Raw genomic sequence first — 25,927 nt, forward strand, 5'->3', positions numbered from 1 at the left:
CTACAGAAAGCAGCTTGCCTCTGTGAAGCTGTAGAAATTATATCCTAATGAATCTTCAGTTAGTGCCTGTTTAGAGATGCTAAAGGAAATGAATGAAGAAAGAGAACAGGAGAGGCTGGTGAAATCATACTGCATCTTATAATTAGTGTGCGGCATGGAGCTCATCATACGTTACCAGTTAAATCTGGAGATTACTAAACTACTTCCAAATTGCATGCTGTTCCTACAAGAACTGCATAACTCCCATTAGCCGGTGTAATCGATTATTGTCATGACAGTAAATTTAAAATTGGACAGGATTTGAGGTCAAATATAATCTGTGTTATTTAGCTTGTGTCTGACCTATTGCCTGACCTCTGTCTTTTGCCTGTGGCTGCTTGTCAATAGAGCTGTCCTTGCCCAGATGGACAAGAATCTTTTGCATGTACAAACAGTCAGCTGTCAAAACAGATTTCTATTGGTGGCCCCAGGTTATAATTGATTTAAACCAGGCTTAAACCAATTTATTACCTTTCAAAAAGATCTTCAAAAAGAGTTTTTAAATGTGTAGCTATTTTTCCAAGCTAATGTGATTTTATTTTGCTCTTACAATTGACCCCAAATTAGAAAAGAAAAGAAAAAAATAGATTTTTTTTTACCTAGGCTACAAATAAATTAAAGGTAGTACAACAAATTCCAAATACTACTGAGATGTATAAATATTTTACAATTTAAACTTTAAGCAATAAAAACCTTCTAAGGAATCTAGGGGGAAAGGGGCTTAATTGTCATAAAATAATGTCACAATGCATAAATAATAGATTATTGTTATTACTCTTTTAAGTCATATATTATACATTTTTTCCCCCTTTTATTTTGTAATGTTCTTGACAGACACCTTTACAATAATACAACATATTTGTTAATTATACATAGGTAAAACACATATCTAAAAACAGCACAACTACGACAAGTAGTACATTGCTTTGAGCACAAACGCTTCACCTTAACTCCAAAAACAAACTTTCCTTTGTGCTTTGAAGATTTTCAATAGCTAACCGTTTCTAACTAAACTCCCCTCTCTGCTCTTAATTCTGCATTTAAATATCCTGCTGCCTTTAAGCCCAAAACCACAAACAAACAGGAATCCCCAGAGGACTTTTCAGCTCATAATCACTTTGAAGCAGCCACTATAAGTGTGTGGCGATATCCTACGAGAGATTATTTGGATTAAGGAAGGTCCTATAGAGAAAGCTAGTCTCTTTAGAGATGAACAGGTTTGTCTTAATGCATTAGGCTTCACATGTGCACCTGAACAAACTCACCATACTCTGCACGCAGATGGTCAGGAATATGAGGTTCGTAGCCCTCCTTTTCTGGCACGTCTACAAAATCATCGTCGTCATCCTCTCCATCCTCAGGAGCTCTCATCTAGCTCGGAAAAACAGAGTCAGTTTAAAGCCATGACAATAAATTACACCTAATAGAGACTGTAACCTGTGAGGGAATTAAGTAACTATGAGCCTATTTTTCTTGCTTTACTCAAACATTTGCTTTTTACTTTGAAAATGCTATAAAAACTACTGTTGCAAAACATTTCTTTTTTTTTTTTTTGTCATTCTCAAAACAATGCTTGTTTGCTGACAGTTTACAAAGGATGTCTGCAATTCTCTCCTGGCTGATTAACACTCAGATGGGATATTCACCGTGGCCTCAGGATATTCCAGAGATTTACAGCACTATGAACGGCAAACTCTGCAGTAACGTGGGACATCTTAACATTTTAATTCAAAGCCTTAATAGAATTTCCAGTTGACCACATCCAATTTTTTTCTAGTGGTAGTCTATCTGAGCATTGTCCCAGCTAACTGTGACTGAATAAAATAATGGTTATGTTAAACAGACTTTTTCCAGCATCTGTCAGCACGCAAAGGAGACAATAATAATTATTTGTAATGTTTCCGAAAGTAGGGTTACATGGGACTACTGACAACCCAAAATAAACTAAAGCTGCTGGTGGATGCACACTTAATATTGGGTGTCTTATACTGGCTAGAGATGGTGAGGTTGAGTTGTTACTGATTACATCTTTGTGCAGATTGTTCTACAAAAGAACGGGGCAAACAAGGTGATACAGATTTTTACTCTCAAGTTCTGTGTTCACACCAAGCAATCACTGTAAGGAGATCAACTTAGCACGAGGCACCGGATAAACCACATCCAAGCTTTAAGAACCTCACTGAAAAGAAGTCATGATTTTTCTTGATGACTTTGGACAAGGTAAGCTGAAAAGCTTTCAAAAATATCAAGGTTTAAAGAAAGTATCAACGACAAAAGCTCAAATTTTACCATGTCATATTATGTTAATACTAAAATCAATTTTGCATTTTTAACATTTATAAGACAGATTTGATTTTACAAATGTATATATATATTTGTAAGTAGAAGAAGAAAATGTGGTGGAGGATAATGAACACTTAACTTGTGTTATGGTGTGCTATGTCAATGATTTAGTATTCATTTAAAATAAGCAATAGTGTGTATGTCTTTTTGGATATAATTAAATTGTAAGTAACATGTTTATGTCAGTTTTATATCAGCCATTAGCCACAATAGCCTCCAGATACTGGCATTTAAAAACCCACAAACGATCAACCAATAGATTTGAGGTGTGAATGTACACACCACAATGTGGGGCAGTTACATGTCAAGGTTTAATATTTATAGTTACTAAACCCAGTATGTTCAATGGTAAAAGTGATGACGAACACAACTATTTAACAAATGAAAAAAGAAAAATACATAATCACATTGTAGGTGCCTCTAAGTGCTGAAGATGATGGTGACTGGCTCCTGGTTTCAGGAGGCAGGTGAGCTTTATTCTGCTCCCCTTCTGAGCATCTACTGCTGCCATCTGCACCTGCTCATCCATCACTCGCGCTGTAAGTTTTGTTATCACTCTAACACTAATCAAAAGAGAAAACTGTCACCGCCACTGACCTGTGGAACCTCCCAATTATGCTCTTCAAGAGTGACAGCAGCACTTAACTTCCACTGCCGGGTAAATGACCACCATCAATCTAAACAGAATAGCAATGAACCACCGGGCTGCAAATGATTTTTTTTTTTTTTGGTACAGAAATCCCCAGCCTAGAATTTATGAAAGGTGAAAAGCAACTCAAGGCTATTTTACCCCCCTTCTCCTGGGCCCTACTCCTTAGCCGAGGGTGTTCAGACTCGCAGGCCTGGGGAGACGACGTCTGCATTAGTGCTAAACAGAATTTATGCCTTTTAATTTACTCAAAAGGTGCTTAAGCGGCCCGTGCGCTACAATGCATAACAGAATGCCAGTTTTTAAATATGGGGGTCGTTGGTATAAAATGGTATATATAATCTGTGTGCCCTTCCTTTTCGAGGGCATTGCTAAAGTGTACGGCTCTAGCGTGGTTTTCCATTTTTTCCGTCTAATTGTCTCCATGATTACCTCAATATAAAGTACTAAAAACTGTAACTTGCTTTGCTTTCATTCTTTTTTTCATTATTGCAGGTAGGCTATGTTGACAATTCCAGACTGAGGTATAAACTGTCTTTGCATGAGGTCTCAATTACGTGCACTGGTGGGATTGGTTCCGAAATGAGCCCTCTACAGTGAACACAGAAATATCTGTGTTTTCTGTGGTTATGAATTGAATTAATCCCTTCACTTCAAACTCAATTCTTGTATATCTCCACCTAAAATTTGTAATGTAACAGAAACTGATACTTTAAAGTCAACATGACATCAAAATGATCCTATTTACCATAATACTTTATTAAAATGTGGTAATATGCTGCACGTCTTACTTTTAATCCCTCTCCTCCAAACACTCCTAGTCCAGACTCCTAGTTTGTAAGACACATTTTTCACTGACCCCCACACTACATTTTTTAAAAAATCTGAATATCCTCCTTCATCCAGAAATGTATTAGATTACGATTTATTTCAGATTAAGGATGATCAATATGTTCACCGTGGCTACTGTACTGAGGATAAACGCATTAGCCTTGTAAGGGTTTGTTTTCACTATATACAAACTGCATAGTTCATCCACTGTCTGTACTTGAGTTTAACTAGCTACTTTTACAATTTTTTATAGTATTTAACACATGTAAACAACACTGCTAATAGCTGACAGAGTCCACTTGGGAAAAAGAGAAACAGGAAAGTATATCACCACTTTAAAAAAAAGGAGGGAACAATCAGTCATTCCGCAATCTGCAACTAATTACTAACTTTTTTACTAACATCATTTCAATCTAAACCAGACTTTTTTATGCCTTGTTGTCACCAGCTGCAGAACAGACTGTTTATTTATCTTGTCTTTATTCAATCAAACGCAGTTACAACCTTGATAAATTAAAGTGCAGTTAAAAATACTTGCACAATGGACATTGTAGACCAAAAACTGTTATGTTTAAATCACTTTAATTCTGTTGTGATAAAATCAGCACTGTCAACTTGTAAAGGCAGTATTATAATTCTTTGACTGCAGTGAATGCTGAGAATGAGTCTCCAAAGGATGACTTTTTGCTGACGCAGGTGTTGCGAACATGTGACTAACAAAGTGTCTCAAGGAAAACAAAACCCATGACAAAGGAAAGCAATGGAATCTTCTGCATCTTCTGGAATGCTTTCAAAAAAATAATACAAATTATGTAGAGAATTTAAATCTTTTAGTTCACAATACAATATCAGCTTAATATTTGAAAAGTAGAAGTATAATTTCAAAGTCAAATAATCACATATTAATCATATTAAGTTATATATTTGTGTAAAATGAGCATTCATATTAGATTATTTTTAAGTAATATAATTTAGTATAAATATTTAAACTATGCAGTTTACTAAATTATAATAAAAAAAATTATCTACTCATTGAATAACTGAAATATTTTGTTAAATGAATATTACTAATTATAATCTAATGAAAACTGCATCCTTTTGTGTTACTGTATTTTCTACTATGTTTTTATAATGTTTATTTTATATATATATATATATATATATATATATATATATATATATATATATATATATATATATATATATATATATAATAAACATTATAACCACAAATGCAGTCATAAGGGTCAATTTTCCGAAATTGAGACTTATACATTATCTGAAAGCTAAATAAATAAGCTTTCGATTTATGTATGGTTTGTTAGGATAGGACAATATTTCGGGATACAACTATTTGAATATCTGGAATCTGAGGGTGCAAAAAAATCTAAATATTGAGAAAATCGCCTGAAAAGTTGTCCTAATGAAATTATTATATAATAATGAATATTACTAATCAAAAATTAAGATTTGATATATTTACAGTAATATAAATATAAATAAAAAGAATTTTACAAAATATCTTCATGGAACATGATCTTTACTTAATTTCCTAATGATTTTTGGCATAAAAGAAAAGTCAATAATTTTGACCCATACAATGTATTTTTGGATATTGCTACAAATATACCCCATATATATATATATATATATCAACAATATAAAAAACAGAGTTGTTAGAAATCTAAATGTACATGCTGAGATAATGTTAACTGACAAGATTTATAAGAAATTAATTTTATTTCAGCTATTTTCTAAGGAAACTTAAAATAAAAACTAAAACAGAAAAAAAAATATGTAGACATTTCAAAAGAACAAAAAACTGACAAAAACACACAATAAGAAATTACTATAAAATTGAAAATATAAAAAATATGAAAAAAAAAAATTTATTAAAATATTCATGAAAAGTATCTCAATGATACTAAAACAACACTGCCTCAAACCTCTTTGATTCGTCTCATCAGCATGGGCATATAAGAATGATGTTGAATATTTAGACGATGTGCTCCCATGAGTGGACTACTGGCAGACATTCGCAGTGAACTCTATTGATCATGCGGTGGCCCCTGGCCTCTACCCTGAGAGGATAAGATAATGAGTTTCCGGTTAAATGTCCCCCACTTATGGGGAAAAACACATTCCAGCAGAGCTCCTTGCGCCCTCCAATATATTTTGTACGGTCTAATTAACTCAGTGTAAGCAATCTCAATTACTTTGTGCCCAGGGAAGCGTCGGCCAGGCACACTCCTTAAGCAGGTCTGTTATCCTTTTAAAAAATGAGCTGAGGAGGTAGCCTCGGACAACTGAGCCCTACACTTCATTTGTCTTTGGCCAAGTTTGATGGCTATGCGTTTAAAAACCCATTCAATCTTATAAACCAAAAATTAAATGTACTCAGCTGTGATGGTCCTCTGTGCATCTGCTATTTATATGCTAATCTCCTCTCTTACGGGGAAGGTCTTGCAAATTATTACGGCAAACCAATAACTCAGGTGTATGGACTAGCAGGCTAGCTGACCGCAGATCAGAATGAAATGCGCTTTGTCATGAGAACACGTTCTAGGCAGCCTGGAGAGAGACTCCCGTGAAGTTTCCTGTCATATCTCAATTTGAAAGCTCACCTACACGCATATACATACACACACAGGGTTATTTCAGGATAATTGGGACATTTTTCTTCCCAGTCATCTCAATGGCAAAAGTGTCCCAATTTAGTCAAATTAACCATTTACCTGAATTTACCCGAATACACCCTATTCATGCTTTCATTTCATTTATTTATTTATTTACTGGAAAGGTACACTGTAAAAAATGTTGCAAATAAAACAAAGATTACGTAGATACTATTGCAGTACTTCTACTTTAAAATGTTACACTTAATTCACTGTTACTTGCCGTATCTTTGTAATTATTTGATAAAATTTACTAGCAATTCTGTAGCAAAATTGTTTAAAAGCAAATCCTACAGCAAATGTTTTTGAGTGTACATTTATTAACTTTCTTCTGCCCAAAACAAATATTGACCAACTTTTAACTAGGATTACTTATGTGTAACCAAAGGTTATAATTTCTTTCATGTAGAAACACTGTAAGCTACTGCCCCCCAAAATGTATTTGATCAATGAAGTGAGATCCGGCAATCTAAGCAAGCGTCATATCAAATCCTACAGGCTTCAGATGTTACTATCATTTTGTGAATGTCTTTTAACCAGCTGCCATTAAAGTTATTTTTATTGGATATACAAAGTCAGCTCTTCACACAGTTTTCTAGCAAGATAAGCACAGGTGTAGAGAATCACAGCAACTATCAACATGATCCACATTTCACAACCACAAAGTGCTATGCTTTGTCTTCATTTCAAAACTAAAAAACATAAAAAGTGTGCATCAAAACAAACAAACAAAAAAAGCCCACTTGCTTTGAAATGTTATTTAAAACCACAACATTCATACATTTTTAAGTGTTATTTACTTTAAGCTAGTGTATATTTCTTTTGTTTGCCAATTGCTCTCAATTATTGTTCCTTCAGGCCAAACCAATAAGTTGCTTTATCACAGTAAATAATACATATTCTCCCCTATGCCTTTAAATGTTGTTCCATTACGTATTTTGTGTATAAGAAACATCAGACGTCAGCATCATTGCTATTAATGTAAAGAACTGATATTTTGGTATCTAGGTATGCTATAGTCATTTATTTTTCCTTATACTACATTTTCATTTCCAAGCTGCTGGGGTTCTGCATTTATTTTTTAAAGCTCATTATCATGTGATAAAGGCACATAGAAAAAAAATTATAGTCATTTTACACCTTTTTTTGTTCCTCAATCGGCAGGAGTTTAAGCTGAAAGCAATTCCACCCATGTCATAGCAATGACACAGGGAATAAAGTAATGGAATGCTTTTAGGGGAAAAGGAAAAACTAATTATGATAAAGGCCTTTTAGTTGTTGCTTTATCACAAAGCACTGACTTTTTGCATTGAAAATCGTCACTGAGAGTGATAAACCTCTCTGGCGTGCAGTCAAGTGCTTTGTCAATGTCACACCCCTCCGTTCTCTCTACCCTGTCTGTTCTTTTCACCCAGTTAAAAATGGATAACATGTGTCATAATGATGTGTCTCCTAACTGCTTGCTGTGTCCCATTCCACCACAGAGTGAGCAAATCTCTATTAGCACATGAGCCGTGCCTCCCCATAGCAAATCTCTCAGTATCGATGCAAAGATGTGCGTCTTCAGAGATTGACCATACAGTACACAAAATTCTAGTATTTAATGTGTGAGGAAAGAGCGCCCTCCTCTGGGGATAATGCATTACTGAAGATATTCCAGATATAATTTGCACTGCTCAATTACTGTGATCACTACCCTACCGCTTACAGCTTGGTGTATATACTGAATGTATGCGTACAGTATACTAGATCTTAGAATACTCACTCAACACAGACAAAGCAGTTGAAGAACAGCGTTTTAATGCACTTTATAAAAGTGTAGGCCTATGAAAAAATAAACTCACCACTCTTCTTTCTCTGTTTTTGTAGTCTATATGAAGGAACTCGTGTTTTCTCAAGGCGTACTCCAGTGATTTCTTTAACTCGGTGGCTCTCCTCATCAGTTCTTCCTCAACACCCACCTTTGTAAAGACCTGTAAAAGACACATTAAAAATTTGAACTTTGTTCAAATAAACCTAACATTCAGATCCAGTGGCTAAGTGCAATATGCGACAATTTGAACCCACATTCGCCTTTTCCATTCTCTTTGATAGTGTATTTAGATATAATTTTAACAAACTCTTGCAATTAAATGTTATCAAATTAAAACTGGATTGCAATGATTGCAATGCAAAAAAAGTTTTGCAATAAAGAGCAGCTTGGGCATTCTGCTAAACATTTCCTTTTGAATAATCAAAGACAGGCTTTACATTTGCAAATGAATGACTCCTTTAAGAGGTCAAAGCGTTTACCTGGATCCAGGACTGCACCAGAGGCAGGTGTCTGGTTGTGATGAGTCTATGGAGATCCCTCACAGTGTTTACTAATGCCTCGTTCTCTTCTGTCTCTCTCAATTTTAAATCTGCAGACATGATTCAGATGGTTATTCACTGCATTTCCTGATTTCGACAAATTCCATGCCATGCCATGACATGACATATTCATATCATCAGAATGGCTATGAACCCGATCAGCCAGATACACCTGTGGACACACTGAGCTCCAGCTGATATCTATAAGACATTAAACCAGTGCTGCGGAGAAACGCGTCCTCATCAGGAACTTCCTCTGTGTCACTCTCGTCACTAGACTTGTCTGTTTTCCCTTCATCATTTTTCTTCTCTGTCATCTTTCCGTTCTGCTCATTGTTCAGGTCTTTACTGCAGCAGGGCTGGTCAGATATGTTCTCGGCTTCCACAGAGGTTTTAGCAACTGATTCTTCCTCATTAAACAGGTTTAAGTCATCGGTTGCAAGCAGTTTTATGCAGTTGTTCATCTCAGTCAAGGTTTCCTCAATCTCACTCGTCATTTCTTAACAAAAGAAAGATCAAAACAAGCATTTTAGTGAGGATAGAAATGGATGGGTACGCCTGTTATCTTAAACTATAAGATTAATGGCATATAATGACATTCTTAAACAGAACAAGACTTCAACAAGAACTTGTCACTTTTTTTTTTTAAACAAAATTGTTAAATGTTTTTGTGTTTTCTAGATTTTTACAGTTTTTTACAATCATCAATAAAAAGAAATGTTCATTAAAAGGGCCTGCATATACATTTAATGTTTAATCAAAAAACTGGAAAGTGGCACATAAGGGTCTAGAAAAAAGTGATGATGAGATATCATGTCCATCGATAATGTAGTCCAAATGTTCCACGGTAACCAGAGTAATGCAATAGTTACTTAACATTTTGACCAGTTGTTTCAATTGATAGTTAGATCAGTGTAATGACATCTCAGATGTAATGTGCTAATTGCATTGGGAAATGTTGATACTTTGATGTTTTTTTGTGTCATTTTGAAGAGGTGATTTTAGTTCACTGAACAAATGAACTTATGTTTATATGTATTGTATCCAAGTAACTGGAAAAAACATGCATTTGATCACTGTGTGTTTTGTCAAGAGTTTTGAAAAATGACTGATATTTGAAAATGTTCTGATATTAGTGCCAGAGTAATTGTAAAAGGCTACAACTATACTATTTCACCTATATCCTATAAATGTATTGCCACCTTTTACTTTTACTTTAGCAAGTCATTAACCACTTTTGGCAAGGCTTTCGTAGTCAAGAAGTTCTGAATTTAAATTATTTAATTAGTTTTTTTTTGTTTTTTTTTTTTTTTTTTTTTTTTTTTTACATATTTTTATCTAAGAATACTATTCCAGGATATTGTTCATTTATTTACAGCATATCTTGGGAGCTGTCCCTCAGTGTTTAACCAGCATATTAAGTGCTTAACATAGCTCCTCAGGAAATGTTGATTTTTGCTGGAGCAGTGAAACATGCTGTAAAAAATGTAAAATACTTTATTATAACTAGAAATTTCACGCAAGCTTTACATGCACATTGTTTAAATATTTTCTATCTGTGCATTTTACAAACAGCAATTGAGAATTAGTTCCACCTGGTGATTTCTACATGCATATGACTGGATTGCTGATGTGATTTTAAACCAGCAGGAGGTGTAGCCACATTGCATATGCAAACAGGCCGTCCATGACTAAAAGACAGTATCTTGAATGACTCTGTGTGAAGGTATCAGTCAGACAGGATAAGTTTTCAGGACATGATTATTGCCAATTTGCACAGGATAAACTACACAGACATCGCTGAAGACGGAGTGTATCTCAGCGCATACTGCATTATATCAAGGATTATTAGCTGAAAGTGCTTAATTCCAAAACGTGGTACAACTAACATTATAATACGAGCCTGTTATAATAAATTGATAATGTATAATAAAATCTGTTTCCAGAATGAACATATTGGTATTTATAATAAAAAAGGTGCCTTGTACGGCATTAGGATGAATAGAGAACTATAAAAGATGAACCTAACTCACTACAGCTTTCACTAAGCAGTAATTCTGCTGTATACTGTAGGCTGACATCAGATATAAAAACAGAGATTGAATGGGTAATGTTTACTCTTTGAAATGAGATAATGTCCTATCAAAAATGTGTGGAAATATAAACATTGGCAACACAGTGGCATCAATGTTATGACATCATCAGCAACCCAGTTCTTTATTATAGATTAGTAGTTTCACTCTGAGGAATTATGATGTTATTTATTTAGTAAAACAATTTGACATCATTTCGGAAAATAAGCCAATAGTGCACTTGCAGTCAATTGGCTCCATGACTGCACTGTTTTTTTGCATTCTGAAGAGTGCTGTGGAATTATTACAGTTCAGTGGAAAAGTGATATAAAGGCAATAAAAATTACATTTATATAAAATAAAAATATGTGTGTAAATATATCAAGGAATAATCAAATTACTTGATTTTACCTTAGATCATTTCTAAAAATAATTTTACATTTACATTGTATCTTTATTTATTTTGTTAATTAATTTTCATGTTCAAAAGGTAACAAGTACTTGTCTGTAGATACTTGTTTGCGTGATTGTGTTTTTCACTGGAGTTACAGTTTGTGCAAATAAAGGTGTTTACCTTCCATTTCCTGTTTGGCCTTTTCAAGCTTCTCTCTGTAAATTCTTTCCAATCTCTTCTGTTTCTCCTCTTGTCTTTTTCTCTCAGCCAGGGTTCTTGCTTCAACATCATGAAAATCTACCTAAAAAAGACACAATGCAATCTGTCTGTGGGTAACCAAAAGTTTCTTGTCCCTATTTACTTGGAGAGTATTTTTTTTCCATAGTATGTTAGTCAATAGAGACAAGCAACTATTTTGTTACCCTTATTCTTCAAGATATATTTTTCAGTACATTCAGTAGAAGAAAGAAATTCATACAGGTTTGGAACAACCTGAGGGTGAGTAAATGATGACAGAATGTTCAATTTTTGTGCGAACTATCCCTTTAGGGAGTCATTTTCCTATTATAATGACAAATCATAACAACCTAAATTAAAACCACCCATAACATCAAGTAAATAAGTAATAAACTATTTGAACATAGTTTTGGAAAATACAATGAAATAATTCCTAAATATAATTTTTTTATCAGTTGCTTGATTCATTTATCTTAGATTACACAGCTAAACCTAGAACAGCTAGAACACAATATCTATTCCAGAACAGTCCTTATATAATTACATAACAGTGACGTGTCACAGGGTGCAAACTGATGGCATTAAATACTATAATCACAGAACAGGCACGTCCAGATAAATACCTTTTTAATCTGTTTGAGAAAGTGATATCCCAAAGACAGTTTCTTATACGCCTCTCCATACGTGGCGTGCCATGACTGCACAGTCTGAATGGCAAGTGTCCTTAGTTTCCTCGCCACTTCTTTGGGTGGAGGCAACGGTTGCTCAGTGTCTGTTTCTACTGTAAGTTCCAGGAACTCCTGAAAGTTTGTGATGAGAAGATCTCTGAAGTGATGTGACCGGCTGAAAATCTCACTGGCCATTTGGAAGGCAGAGAGACGGATCTCTGCATGCTCTTGGTTCAGCTGGGTCATAATCAAGTGGTAGAAATGATCAACGTAGTCAGTGGAAACTCTGTGTTCAGAAAAGGAGGAAGAGTTCCAACTTAACAAGGAGCATGAGGGCATATGTCCAGTGCTGCTCTATGGCCACAAAAACAAACACACAGGCTGACTTGGAAAATCACAAAATGGGCTTGGACTAGGCTTCCTAACTGTCAACATTGATAAATACACACTGGGTAAAGCCAGTTTCCTCATTCTGTAACAAGATAATGAGATTGTAAGCACACTTTTGGCAAGGCTGCCAAGAGCTTTGGTGATCAATGATATTTAATTAATCAGCATTTTATGAATAATTGTACCATGATAATGGTATGGCTGTCTGAAATCAAAATTTACGACATTTTTTTTTTACCAACTGCCAGCACAAAATGCATGACAAAAGATTGTTTTTGGCTCAAGTTCTTGCTTAGTTCACTTTAAGGTAAAGTTCAGCAGGCTCTAGAGAAAAGGCCTTGAACTAATGCCATGACCACAATGAGGCAAAAACACTCACTAAACAAATAAAGATGTCCAAATAAAGATTCTATGATGAAATCTTTGCAAAATGTGCCAATCTATTCACATGACTTAAAGGTTGTTTCACATATCTGGGCCATCTTTGTGTCAAATCACCAAATTTCAGAAACTTCCCCAGCTCAATTTTTGATTTTGCTAATATTTTTCCTAAAGAAAGATAGACATGTATAATGATGAAAGCCAGAGTAAATGTCATTGATAAATATTTACTGAGTAATCCACTATTTTGTAGATGGAGGTCAAAATGGCAATTTTCACCCTAGATTCAGAGTGAATTTACAGGATGGTAAAAAAAAGACTTCAGAAAGATGGTAGCATCATTAGCTTATTTTTACACAAAGATTGGCAGTTGTATTAATAAAATCTGTTGACTTTAGCAATATTTGTTTCATTATGTGCCAAAGGTGACCATTCAAAAATGGGGAAACAGCACTTTTCAAGTTGTTCTCCAAAGTCTGCATGCCTGTAACTCAAGAAGTTTTAAAGATATTTTAATGCCCTTTTATATATCGGGTCTTATCAAACTTTCCATTTTTAAGGCCCTGTATGGTTCGGTTCCAGAGATAATGGAATTTCAATATGGCTCCAGGAGTAAATCATTAAAATTTACACATTTTCAGTGGTCAAAAACCAAATGTGGGTCAGTTTGAAAAAATATGATACTTCTTTTCTTTTAAAGAGGACTGTCTGAAGAACAAATAATGTTGAAACTAGAGATGTATCTCATCAAGACAACTGCACTGAACATACCTGTCTGAGTGCCATAAATATTCTTTTTCTAAAGTTTGCATGCCTATAACTCAAGAAGTATTAAAGAAATTCTAGTTGTTGATTAAGTTTTTTTTCTTAAATCTAAATTTCCAAGGCCCTACATCATTAAGTCCCTGAAATATGAGGAACTCAACGAGGCTCCATGTCCAGATTGTTAAATATTACCCATTTTCAGTGGTCGAAAACCAAATGTTGGTCACTCTGTATACTACTATAGTTCTTCATGAACTTTTCTTTTGGAATCTTAATTTTCAAGGCCCTATATTACTCAGTCCCAGATTCAGTCTCTCAATGAGGCTCCATGTCCAGATTGTTGGATATTACCCATTTTCAGTGGTTGGAAACCAAATGTTAGTCACTTTGTGTACAGCTGATACTTATTTTATTTAAAGAACAATGTCCAAAGAAGAAATAATATTGAAAATATAATTGTATCTTGTTTCCCTCTATCAAAACAATTGCACAGAACACACCTGTTTGAGTCTCATAAATATTATTTTTCCAAAAATTGTGTGCCTGTAACTCAAGCAGTATTAAAGGTATCTTAATGTGATTTTAGATTCTGGTTGTTAAGAAACTTTTCTTTTGGAATCTTCATTTTCATGGCCCTGCATGGTTTAATCCCAGAGATATCGAGATCTCAGCGCAGCTCCAAATTTAGTATCCTACCCATTTTCAGTGGTCAAAAACCAAATGTAGTTTTGTGTTTATCCAGTCATTACTGTTTACAATGCAAATATCCAAAATATAACAGTAACCCAGGGATTAGGATTGTACAGTGTGACAAGTACAGTGCACTTTTTAGCATTTAGACAGCTGTGTTCTATGCAACTGTTTTGATAGAGGGAAAAAAGATACAATTCTAATTTCAACATTATTTCTTCTATAAACATTATTCTTTAAATAAAATAAGTATCAGCTGTATACAAAGTGACCAACATTTGGTTTTCGACCACTGAAAATAGGTAATTTTCAACAATCCTCATTGAGATCCCCATATCTCAGGGACTGAATGATGTACGGCCTTGGAAATTAAGATTTAAAATGAAAAATGTATTAACAACTAGAATCTAAAATCATATTGCAATATCTTTAATACTTCTTGAGTAATTGGCACGCAAACTTTGGATAAATTTTTGACACTTTTGGTTTGTTCAATGCAGTTGTCTTGACAGAAAGAAATGAGATACATCTCTAGTTTTAACATTATTTGTTCTTCAGACATTCCTCTCTAAAAGAAAATAAGTGTCATATTTTTTCAAACTGACCCACATTTGGTTTTTGACCACTGAATGTGTGTACATTTTAATGATTTACTCCTGGAGCCATATTAAAATTCCAATATCTCTGGAACCAAAGCTCATAGGGCATTAAAAATAAAGATGCCAAAAGGAAAATTTGTTAAAACCCAATATCTAAAAGGGCATTAAGATATCTTATTTACTGAGTTACAGGCATTCAAACTTTGGAAAAAAAAACTTGAGAAGTGCTGTTTCCCCATTTTTGAATTGTCACCATTGGCACATAATGCAACAAAGATTTTTCTAACAAAGCTATCAATCTCTGAGTAAAGATAAGATAATGATGCTGCCATCTTTACCGCCCTGTAACTTCACTCTCAATCTAAGGTGATAATTGCTGTTTTGACCTCCCTCTACAAAATAATGGATTACTCAGTAAATATTCATCCATGACATTTAATGTTTTGGCTTTCATCACTATATGTGTCTATCTTTCTTCAGAATAAATACTAGCAAAATCAAAAATCTGAGCCGGGGAACTCCGGTTGAGTTGACACGGAATTACCCATCTTTTTATTACTGTGTGTGAAGAAAACAACAACCTACTAAACATACTTGCATATTTTCTTCACTTCCTTCATTTTGTCTTGATTTAACTGTGGTTCTCCAGAGGTAGTCAACTCCTCAACCAGTTGTGACAGCTTATCACGCATTGTTTGATCCATCTTGATATAACCCTATAACAGAATGAATAAAGAATGAAGGAATGAGTCAACGCAACCATCAGTGAGGAACAGTTACTCCCATATGACATTACTCCCTATTATTATTTTTTTGTTTTGTTTTTGTTATGTAGCTGCTATTCAACATAGATACATAGACCGATTCATAAAGGCTACTAGTGACAAACACATTTTCATTTTGGATGAGAAGGATGACGCGTACCCCTTTCCTCCACCTGCTGTAATGAAACTGCCTTTAATAATTACTGGTATTTTATAAAATGTATGTGTCCGTTTGGAAAAGAAAGCCACTCATCTCAGGATTTTAGTGCGATTGAGAAGGGAATGTAAACAGAGACACACTGAACAACCGTGCAGTGTGAAACGTCAGTCCACCATTTTCAAAATAAGAGTCGCGCTGTGGCGTACATTTTCACTGAAAACTGAACGTAACCGTCAAAATAATTTTATACCAATTATTTTAAGTGTAAGACTATATATGTGACACTGGAGCACAAAACCAGTCATAAGTAGCACGGGTATATTTGTAGCATTAGCCAATGGGTTTTATGCCAAAAAACATTAGGATATTAAGTAAAGATCATGTTCCATTAAGATATTTTGTAAATTTCTTACCGTAAATATATCAAAAATTATTTTTGATTAGTAATGTGCGTTGCTAAGAACTTAATTTGGACAACTTTAAAGGCGATTTCCCCAGCTTTTTATTATTATTATTTTCCAGATTTTCAAATAGCTGAAATATTGTCCTATCCTAACAAACTATACATCAATGTAAAGCTTTATGCAGCTTTCAGACGATGTATAAATCTCAATTTCAAAAAACTAACTCTTATGACTGGTTTTGTGGTAGAAACTAACAATGAAATGAATTGTTCTATCTATTGGATTGTGGGGTTTTTTTTACATCGACACCTACCCCAACCCTAAACTTAGTCCTTACTATAATAAAAAACAGTTGTATTGTTGTACAGTATGACAAAACTAACGATAGATTGATGTGCGCATGCTCAGAAGCTAGGGCTGTATTCCTTCTAGTCTTAACCATGAGTCCATACTACTATTCGATTTGTGCAGCTCGCGTATTGAAAATCTACGGCAAAAAAAAAAACAACTTTTTTTATTATTATTATTAATTAACCAATGTTATTACATACATAAATACAAAATAACAAAACATGAAGAAATATAACAAAACAAAAATAAAAACTTATGATTATTAATTAGACGCTGTTCACGTTGCCTAGTGAGTGTTTTTACGTAACAAAATGAATATGCATTAGTCAAAACTTCTAGCATTTTTATTGGACAAGCTGACAACCGCCCACTTACACATGTCTGGTTGTCAGCCAATCAGTGAGGCACACTGTCCGAGCTTCCTGGCAGCTTAATGAATATTCAAATTAAAGGCTTTGGCTTACTAGAATTCGAGTGACGCACTTTGTAAATTTGTAACCTCTCTGTGGGTGGGAGCAAAAGTGCTTTAAAAGGAGCTAAGCACACCTAGTACACTGATTGATTACACAGTCAACACATCGTTGTATGCAAACAATCATGTTGGCACGTATTGTTTTGATACTCTGCTTGGCAGGTGAGTCTGTAACTGATTTTGATATTAAGGAACATCAAAGTCTGATGTTTTGAGAGCATGCTTTGTAACATAAACGACGTTATTTTTTCTTTAATCCTTTTAAGTCTAAACTCCAAAAAAATACATAGCAGGCACTAACGGGATGATATTTTTCTTTGTGTGTGTTTTATGTTATTCTAAACAGCTTTGGCAAGATCTGCTGTCCTCCCTGGTGGCTCTAAAGAGGTGGGTTGACGATTATAACCTATTCATGATGTTTTATTTTACAATTATACGTATCTAATGTATTCTGTGTACTTATGTTAACAGCCAAAATGCTCTGAGTACCACCTGCCCATATGTACCCGGGAATATAACCCTGTGTGTGGTACTGATGGAGTCACATACTCCAACGAATGCATGCTGTGTTTGGGAAATATGTAAGTAGTTTGTAGTGTTTTGTTTTAATCTACGGTTTATAATTTTCTTACTGGTGTCCTTTAAAAAAAAATATTTGACTCTCTTGATATAGGGAAGAAAAGGTCAACACGTTAATCTTCAAGATGGGTGAATGCTAAGATGGATCCACTCATTTATGTTCTGTAGATGCGACATGAAGGCTGGAACCGCATGCTGCTTTTTTTTAATGGTTTTTGTCTTAAGATATCTTAAGTGTTTTTCCCCTCTTGTGTGTCATTTTTAAAACATTCCAATTCTTTAATAAAAACTTGCAGAAATATTTACTTCGTACTTTTTGTCTTTAGTTAAAATGGACCCTGTTTATTATGACTCATGTAGCTATTTATTGTATGAAAATGGAATCAGAAGAAAACTGCCTAGCTCAGACAGTAAGACATTATTCAGTTAATATGAACATTGTGTATGGACATCTTGGAGTGTATGGAGACCGTTGGAAAAATGTGGCATTAAGAGAGTATGGGTTGAATGGTCTGAGTTTGAACTGAGTGAACATCTATCCTGGGGCAGAAGCAACATTTTTGGCAACAGTTCTGATATATTGTAGCTATGTGAAATGTTGAAGTTCAGTCTGGCACGTTTGTTGCAGACATTTTAGATTTGAATTTGCTGCAAAAACAATAAAAAAAAAAATTAAATTTGCTAAAAAAATTAATTATTAGGTAGTTTTTAAATTAAACTGTCAAAAGCAAACTGAGAATTAATCAAACAGTACAAAAAAAGCAAATAATAGCAGTTCCAATGTCACACTGCATTTAATATCAACAGTGCCGCCCGCCAGTAAACCAGGATTACATTGAATAAACTCTAAAGCACAACATTACTCCCACTGCATGGGCCAATCATCTTCTTGTGTAGTGAAGTTATATCTCCTATATCTCCTTATATCTCTAATAGCAGAACATGATAAAGGCAACACGTGTTCAGAGAACAAACGTTTTGTCCTGTAGTCTACATGATTCACATTACTTAAGTTAAAACAGGACAAGTTAAAAGATTTGGTGGCCTATTGCTATAAATGCAATGTCAAAATTCATGTGTGTTTTTAATTTATTGTAGAAAAACTAATACTTGTGTATACATTTAAGGTGATCATATATAGCACTAAAGAACAATAAATACTGCTGTTGATTTGTTCAATAAAATAATTAAATATTTACTCCGTGAGTTGAACTTGAGAGCTTGCCTTCAAAAGGAAAATAATTACACTGTACTGTTGACACTGTTTCAATTGCTTCTCTTATGCAAATATAATTTATAAAACTGATGATTTCTAAATATCATTCATTACGAATGATGTAAAGACATCTTATATGCATATCATTTATTAAGTCAGGCATGATGAAAAATAAAGTCCAACAAACAAATGATATTTTCACATTAAACAAAATCCAAGTTGTAAAAGCCCTTAGTAATAATTGAACGGGCATCATTACGGCTTTCTTGAATTATATTCTGACGTTTAAAATTTTGCAACAGAAGTACAATTTTAATACCTTCAGATCCTATTTTGTATAATATTAGTGAAAAGTGACTTATGCAACTAGTTGCAGATATTTCTACATCACATTTTTAAACGTGCACAAAAAAATATATGCCTATATAGGCCTAGAACATTTTTGTACTTTTTTATTTTGAAGAAATCTAAATAGTTCCCCATGTCAAATAGTTTTTGATTGATTTGGGGGAATCAGATTAAATTGCGTGTTACTCATAACTGACTTTTTATACAAAGTTAATGTTTATATTACATCACAAACATCTACCAGGTAAACTAAATCTATCAAACTAAAGGTGCTTAGTAAATATACTTTGTTCCTCCCTCTGATGATGTATGATGTGATGAATCAGTGGGATGGACGGCCTGCGTGTGCATGGCTGCTATAAATGTCTGATTGTGTAATTACTTAGTTCAGTTTTATTGCATCAGTTGAGTGAGTTGACTCTCAGTTTGGGAACAATGTTTGCACGAGGTGTCATTGTTATGATCTGTGTTCTGGGTGAGTAATAAAATGATAAAAGATAATATGTTGCTAATTTGTCACATGAGAACTTGTAATGCTAATGTAGGATGTTTTGTTGCTCAGAATATTTCCTCTTGTCACATCATAAAAACTGTTAAACTGTTACCTTTGTTATCTTTCCAACACAAACAGTGGCCATATCTGAAGGAGCAACAGTGGTGAGTAAATAAAGGTTGTAAAATTGCTGTTCTGAGTTCCTTTTTTTCAATCTCAGTGTTTTTCCCCCCTTTTCTGTTACAAGCCTAATTGCAAGTACTCTTCTAACATTTGCCCAATGAACTACTTACCCGTGTGTGGAACCAATGGAATAACATACAGCAATGAATGTATGCTATGTGCTGCGGCCAGGTAAGTCTGAATGTGCATACATTTTTAAACAAACGTTTAAAAGTGGATTGCTTAAAGATCTGTCATCAGACCCTCTGACTTTGATTTAATCTCTGTCTTTTTAGGGCATCAAAAATGAAAATTTTAATCCAGAAGCAAGGCCAGTGTTAAATCAAACATCTACAGGCGTGGCAAAAGAATGGCATAATAATTAAGCTTAACAGACCTTTAGTCTTCAAGCTTTATTGTACTCATGTCTCATTCATTATGGCCTGACTGTGTAATGGTTTAATCCATGAATAAATATTGCATACTGAAGCTGTTCTGTTTGGTTCTGTTTTCTCCCTCAAATCTTATACTATGTTAGATAATTGCAAGGTTTGTGCTACAAATATAAATTATATATATAATTATGTAACATACAAGTTAAGTTTTTGAATGTGCTATTGTTTTTCTTGTGGAGGTTAATAGGTGAAAAACACCATCAATTTAATTTAAAAGAGGGACACAAACTGTATCTACAGATCAGAATACCCTAAAGGATGTGGGCTCTTTTGACATCCCATGCAAGTGAAAAGAGGGTAATTTGCACACCAGTCATTGCACATCATGGCTCCAGCACTATAATAGGTTTTTGATTAAAACAAAGGTAGTGAAAATTAAGTTGATGCTCAAGCATTATTTTTGATTTCCATTAATCCCAGGTGTGTTTTGTATGCAGTTATTTTGAGGTTAGAAAGTGCACGAAACACAGCAGTTAGTGTAAATATCATGATTATGGTTAAATAAGATAAAATACACATCTAATGCCCAGTTTACACGGTTTAATCCTGCTCATAGGTGGAACAAAAATGCATTTACGCAGCAATAGCAACTGTATATTTTGGGGCTAAGGTGGGTCACAGCAGGCATAATTTAATCTCAGCTTGTCTCAATACACCTGCTGGGAAGTTTCTAGTATGCCTAGTAAGAGCTTGATTAGCTGGTTCAGGTGTGTCTATTTGGGGTTGGAGCTAAACTCTTAAGGACAACGCCCCTCCAGGACCAAGTTTGGGCACCCCTGCCTTAATATATCCAAATTCTGTTTATTTTCATAATTAACACCATAATAGACATTTATTACTCAGTTTAGCACATTCAAATATAATAACTTATATTAATTAAAATAATAATAGGTTTATATGTCTATTGTTTTATATACAATGATATTACACAAACGTATGGTAATTTATATTATATATATGATCATTTACAAAAAAGTGAACTTTAGTCAACACTGAGTAGGGACCCTGTCAATCATAACAAGGCTCTGGTGTTTCTGTTGCTCTTGGTTTTAGATGTTTCAGATACAGTTTTTAAACTATGTATATTCTATAAAGTGTCCCGGTATCTTGCTGAGATATTTCAGATGATGTGTGGTGTGGTGTAAATGTGATGTGAATCAAAAAAGTGAGTTATCACTTACTGTAAGTGCTTAAATAATCAAATAAGCAGTTGTCACTCCTGTAAATAACTGACCTCTGTGTGAACTGAACAAGATGAAACACCCACAGTATATTCCAAAACGAATTCCAACAAACAGTTGAAATGGTGGTGTGTTTTTTTAATTTGGGAGAATGTGGGAGTGTTTCTTAAACACAGGTGTTAGCAAACCATAATTTAAAATGACATATTGCAGCTGACATATTAGCTGTTTAAGGTCAGGTGCACATTACAAAACTGAGGTGGCTCGCCCTTTCACTAATCTAAAGTATTAATCAACATTTTTGTTTATTTTATTAACCTCAGCATAGAATTAGAAAAAGGTGACAGGTGTTTGAATTTTGACTTTAAAGAAAATTAAGAGGCTGTGGAAAATCATGTCTGTGTTACCCACAGAGGGACAATGACAATGAATATGCAAATTGTCACAGAACAAGCTGTATCCGAGAGCTGTGGATGAGGTTTTTCAGCTCCACTGCTTGAGGGTCAGTGTCCTGCAGACTTTAGTTTTAACCCTAATTAAACAGTTAGTCTTTCTGTAATTTGCAAGTAATAGTTCAAGTAATTATCTTGTTAGGGTTAGTGATCAATCAGCAGGATAATGGCCCTCCAATTTACTTTGTAGGGAATTTCCTTTTTCCATTGTAGGAAATGCAAGAGAAATCTAAATCCATTATTTATATCAACAAATATATTGGTGACCTTCAGAACTGTGGCCGGTTTTACTGACAATAATATGAAACACAAATTCAGCTGTTAAACCTTTATATTGGTTGGTTTGATTAGTGTCAACCAAACCAAAAATTGGACGGAACAATTAATTGTAATCTAAAATGGGACTGATTGCAATTTCTACAGCATTCTTGTTTAGTTTACAGTCCAGAAAGAAAAAAGATTACAGAATAAACCTGTATTCGTGGTTTAACTTTATACTGCTAAATGCACAACATGTCAAGGTAAGAAGAAAATGGCAGATTTTCCATGTAATAAATTCCAACACAAAACATACAAACAAAAATCTTGGGAAAAACATGAAATACAATACAATACCACAACACTCTGTTATATAAAGAAAATATTTTTGTTCTTAAAACAAAGTCCTCAAGATCCACATCTGAAATCAGAGTCAATTCAGAGGGACAGATGTGTTTTTAGTGCTGAGTTTACCTCTAGTTATAAGTGCAACAAATCTCCAAACCCTTAGGCCCGGTTTCACAGACAGGGCTTAGACTAAGCCAGGATTGGGCAATTAGGACATTTAAGTCATTTTTATAAATGTGCTTGGAAAAAAAAAATTACTGGTGTGTATCTTGAGACAAAACAAAAGCATTGATATATTTTAAATTGAAACACTCCAGACTTACATTTTAGTCTGGGACTAGGCTTAAGCCTTGTCTGTGAAACTGGGGGTTAAACTGTCAGAACGCAAATCTTTCTTCACTTTAACACCGCAATCAGAAAGCCAAACAATAGCTTTTTACTCCTTTAAAATAAGATATAAATCATATTTGTAGCCCTGTGTATTATTTACTTACACAATAAAACATTCTTTCCTTCATACCTTGAGGTCCCTCTGAATTATTTTTTTAATTCATACCTATGCAGTACATCTCAGATAATGATTGTCTAATTCATTAGGTGCTGCTTGAGAAATGATAAACAATGTTAAAGGCACTAGAAGTATCTGATCAAAATTGAGATTAACTCTCAAACCATAAATCATCTTCAGCTTCAGATGATCTGCGCTTAACATGTGAGGTGAGAGAAATATGAACAAGAGCTTGATGCTACACAAATCAAAGCTACATACACTTAAATACAAGTTTAGTCCAGATATTAAACCACAGCTACCAAGTTTTGCACTGAATCATTTGATAGAAAATGTAGTCCCTTCATGGTCTGTAGGTTTTTATGACGTCCTTTATGGGTCTCCGACAGATCGGGCAACACGCATTGATCTGTCTCTTGAGCCTCAGTCCACAGTCATTACACAAACACATGTGTCCACATGTATAGATGACGGTGTCGACCTCCTGATCGAAGCACACTGTGCACTCACTGCTCTTGCCGCTCAGGGGCGCATCTGATGAGGAAAGAGTCGGTGATACAGGTGGACTGAGAGGAGAGCTGGGAGCCGTCACTGAAAAATAACACATTAAACAACATCATAATCCTGCTTGAGTGGAAAAAAAAAGTCTAATTTATATCTTGTACAAGATAGCTCTTCTAAATGTTAAAACAACAAGTGATGCCACCTCAGCCATGTGAGAACACTTTACGGAATGTGATGTCTGGAGTTAATGTCGTCAAAATTTGCTTGCAAATGCTTGCTTCATCACCCTGATGAAGGCTTATTAGCCACAGCGTGTCGTTGTGCGGTTACTTGTTACCTGCTTTTAAATACTTAAGCCATGATGGAATAAAGGCCTTTTTAATATCATCCATGAATTTTCAAATGCTTTGGATTAATATGGTTTTAAGAGTTGAATTAACCCACACCCAAAAAGCACCAAGATATGGATTTTACAGCCCGTGCAGCCCGTTCTGCGTTTCATGAAAACCCCACAGCATCTACAACTCTATTAAAGTTGCAATTAAATGGAAGTAACATTTCAGTAGATTTTTTTAGGCTGACTTAAATTAGTCATTTCATGATATTAGAATTAGCATTTTGTTTCATCCAGCGTTTCAGAACTGAATGCAAGCTGATGAATGAGCTTGTTGAGACTCACCTAGAGAGGATTCAGATGCTGATGAGGATCTGTTGACAGTGAAAGCCAGATCAGAGTCACTGTCATCAGGCGTTGATACCTGAGACACTGATGGGGAGGTGGGAGGGCTGGCCTGAACAGTTCCTTACAGACAAAAAGAACATAATTTACCACCATGGATATCTGACTTTATTACAACAGTCACTGACAAATCACCTCCAGCTGGCAATGGCAGAATGATTTTCAACAGAATATTAAAAAATGTATACATACGTTTATTTATTACATTACAAATGTATCTATTATATTACTTCCTGCAGTGTAACATCAGCTACAACACAATCACTGTATTTTTTTTTTTGGTCACTGTCTATACTTCCAATATAGCGTAGCCTCTTGTGCCTTATGACTTAAATGTTGGCAACATATTTCATTTTACATTCCAGGCAGCATTACCACATTCTGTTTTTAAAGCCTTCTACACACTGGATGATTTTAGCAATCCTATAAGATCATTGCTGAACACAGTGCGACATGGATCTATTTTACTTGGGTACAACATGCATGTAAACTGTACGATGAGGACACCTTTTGACTCTTAGGCTATGACGCACGTTAATATAGAAGAATAAAACGTCATCAACATGCAAAAGTAATAAACAAAAAGAGCATAATTAATCACACTTCGGCAGTTGTAGTTTTCATGTGTGCTGAAAAAAGTGGAAGCAGCAAAAGAGAAAGAAATAAGAGCTTGAGGTAAGCAGTCTTAAGTTTTAGCACCATGTCACATTAAATTCATGTCGCATTTTTATTGGCTGGTCAGTAAATGTGGGTAGTGGCAGCAAACACACCGTGTGATGATCAGGATAAATTTCTGACACTGTTAGAAAATAATCGTAGGCTATCTTTGGTCGCAAGGTCCTGACAACAGCCATCTTTGAACCTCTTCCATAGGACCACAGATTAGGAGCCACGATCACAGAAATCACCACGATTGTTTTACGATGCTTTCGTCTGGGCCGAAAATCGTGCAGTGTGTTTCGGGCTTAAGACATTAAGACCCTCTTTTAAGACCAAATCTTTGCAATTGTCCGATTGATGTGAGTTTTAATTTTTAATGTTATGTTAGGAGTTTATCTGATATAATCATGTAAATTAAAATAAACAGAAACAGTAAGAACTGTTTTACTATTGCATTTTTTCAGTATGCCATGCTGTTCTGAATCATAATTGGACTCAATTATTTTGGAAAACACAGGCAAAAGAAAAAGGTCATTCCAAAATAAACTTGACTTAATGACCAGTTTGCCTTTATTAGTCATGGGACAAGGATCCCTGAATGAAAAACTGAATATGATCTATTTTTCCAGTGACAAAGAAACTATAGTATATATTAAATTGAACTCATTGTCACTAGCATATGCACAACAGGTTCATTCTACAGTTGCACTAAAAATAGTAAAAATCCCATAAATGTAATATGTAAACGACCATCCTAACAGTAATTTGATATGAGGTTTAGACACTGA

The 25,927-nt window shown here is 34.6% G+C and overlaps 3 protein-coding genes across 6 annotated transcripts in view; 1 reads left to right on the forward strand and 2 right to left on the reverse strand.

Annotated features, from left to right (window-relative positions):
• The window catches only part of uvssa (UV-stimulated scaffold protein A), a 32,438-nt gene extending 10,652 nt beyond the window's left edge, over positions 1-21,786 (reverse strand). For 2 of the 3 annotated variants that reach the window (XM_051104412.1, XM_051104410.1), the window contains exons 1-8: positions 16,010-16,184; positions 15,680-15,801; positions 12,216-12,546; positions 11,536-11,656; positions 9,062-9,388; positions 8,830-8,939; positions 8,382-8,510; positions 1,305-1,410 (exon numbers count right to left, since the gene is read on the reverse strand). In XM_051104412.1, coding sequence (XP_050960369.1) covers positions 1,305-1,410; positions 8,382-8,510; positions 8,830-8,939; positions 9,062-9,388; positions 11,536-11,656; positions 12,216-12,546; positions 15,680-15,789 — 1,234 coding nt within the window. In that variant the 5' untranslated portion in view covers positions 15,790-15,801; positions 16,010-16,184. Of the gene's footprint in view, positions 1-1,304; positions 1,411-8,381; positions 8,511-8,829; positions 8,940-9,061; positions 9,389-11,535; positions 11,657-12,215; positions 12,547-15,679; positions 15,802-16,009; positions 16,185-21,723 lie in introns of those variants that run through there. The other variant, XM_051104411.1, reaches the window with a different exon arrangement.
• LOC127161701 (trypsin inhibitor ClTI-1) lies at positions 17,233-18,116 on the forward strand. The gene is made up of 4 exons (XM_051104413.1): positions 17,233-17,398; positions 17,583-17,623; positions 17,708-17,817; positions 17,910-18,116. The coding sequence occupies exons 1-4, from the start codon at positions 17,350-17,352 to the stop codon at positions 17,953-17,955; spliced, it is 246 nt and encodes an 81-aa protein (XP_050960370.1). The 5' UTR covers positions 17,233-17,349; the 3' UTR covers positions 17,956-18,116.
• An 812-nt stretch (positions 21,787-22,598) lies between the features above and the next one.
• Positions 22,599-25,927, reverse strand: part of neurl1b (neuralized E3 ubiquitin protein ligase 1B) — a 39,970-nt gene continuing 36,641 nt past the window's right edge. For both annotated transcript variants that reach the window (XM_051104414.1, XM_051104415.1), the window contains exons 4-5: positions 24,420-24,542; positions 22,599-23,827 (exon numbers count right to left, since the gene is read on the reverse strand). In XM_051104414.1, coding sequence (XP_050960371.1) covers positions 23,580-23,827; positions 24,420-24,542 — 371 coding nt within the window. In that variant the 3' untranslated portion in view covers positions 22,599-23,579. The remainder of the gene's footprint in view (positions 23,828-24,419; positions 24,543-25,927) is intronic.

The sequence above is a fragment of the Labeo rohita genome, unplaced genomic scaffold (genome assembly GCF_022985175.1).
Source record: "Labeo rohita strain BAU-BD-2019 unplaced genomic scaffold, IGBB_LRoh.1.0 scaffold_72, whole genome shotgun sequence".
In the NCBI taxonomy this organism is placed as follows: Eukaryota; Metazoa; Chordata; class Actinopteri; order Cypriniformes; family Cyprinidae; genus Labeo; species Labeo rohita.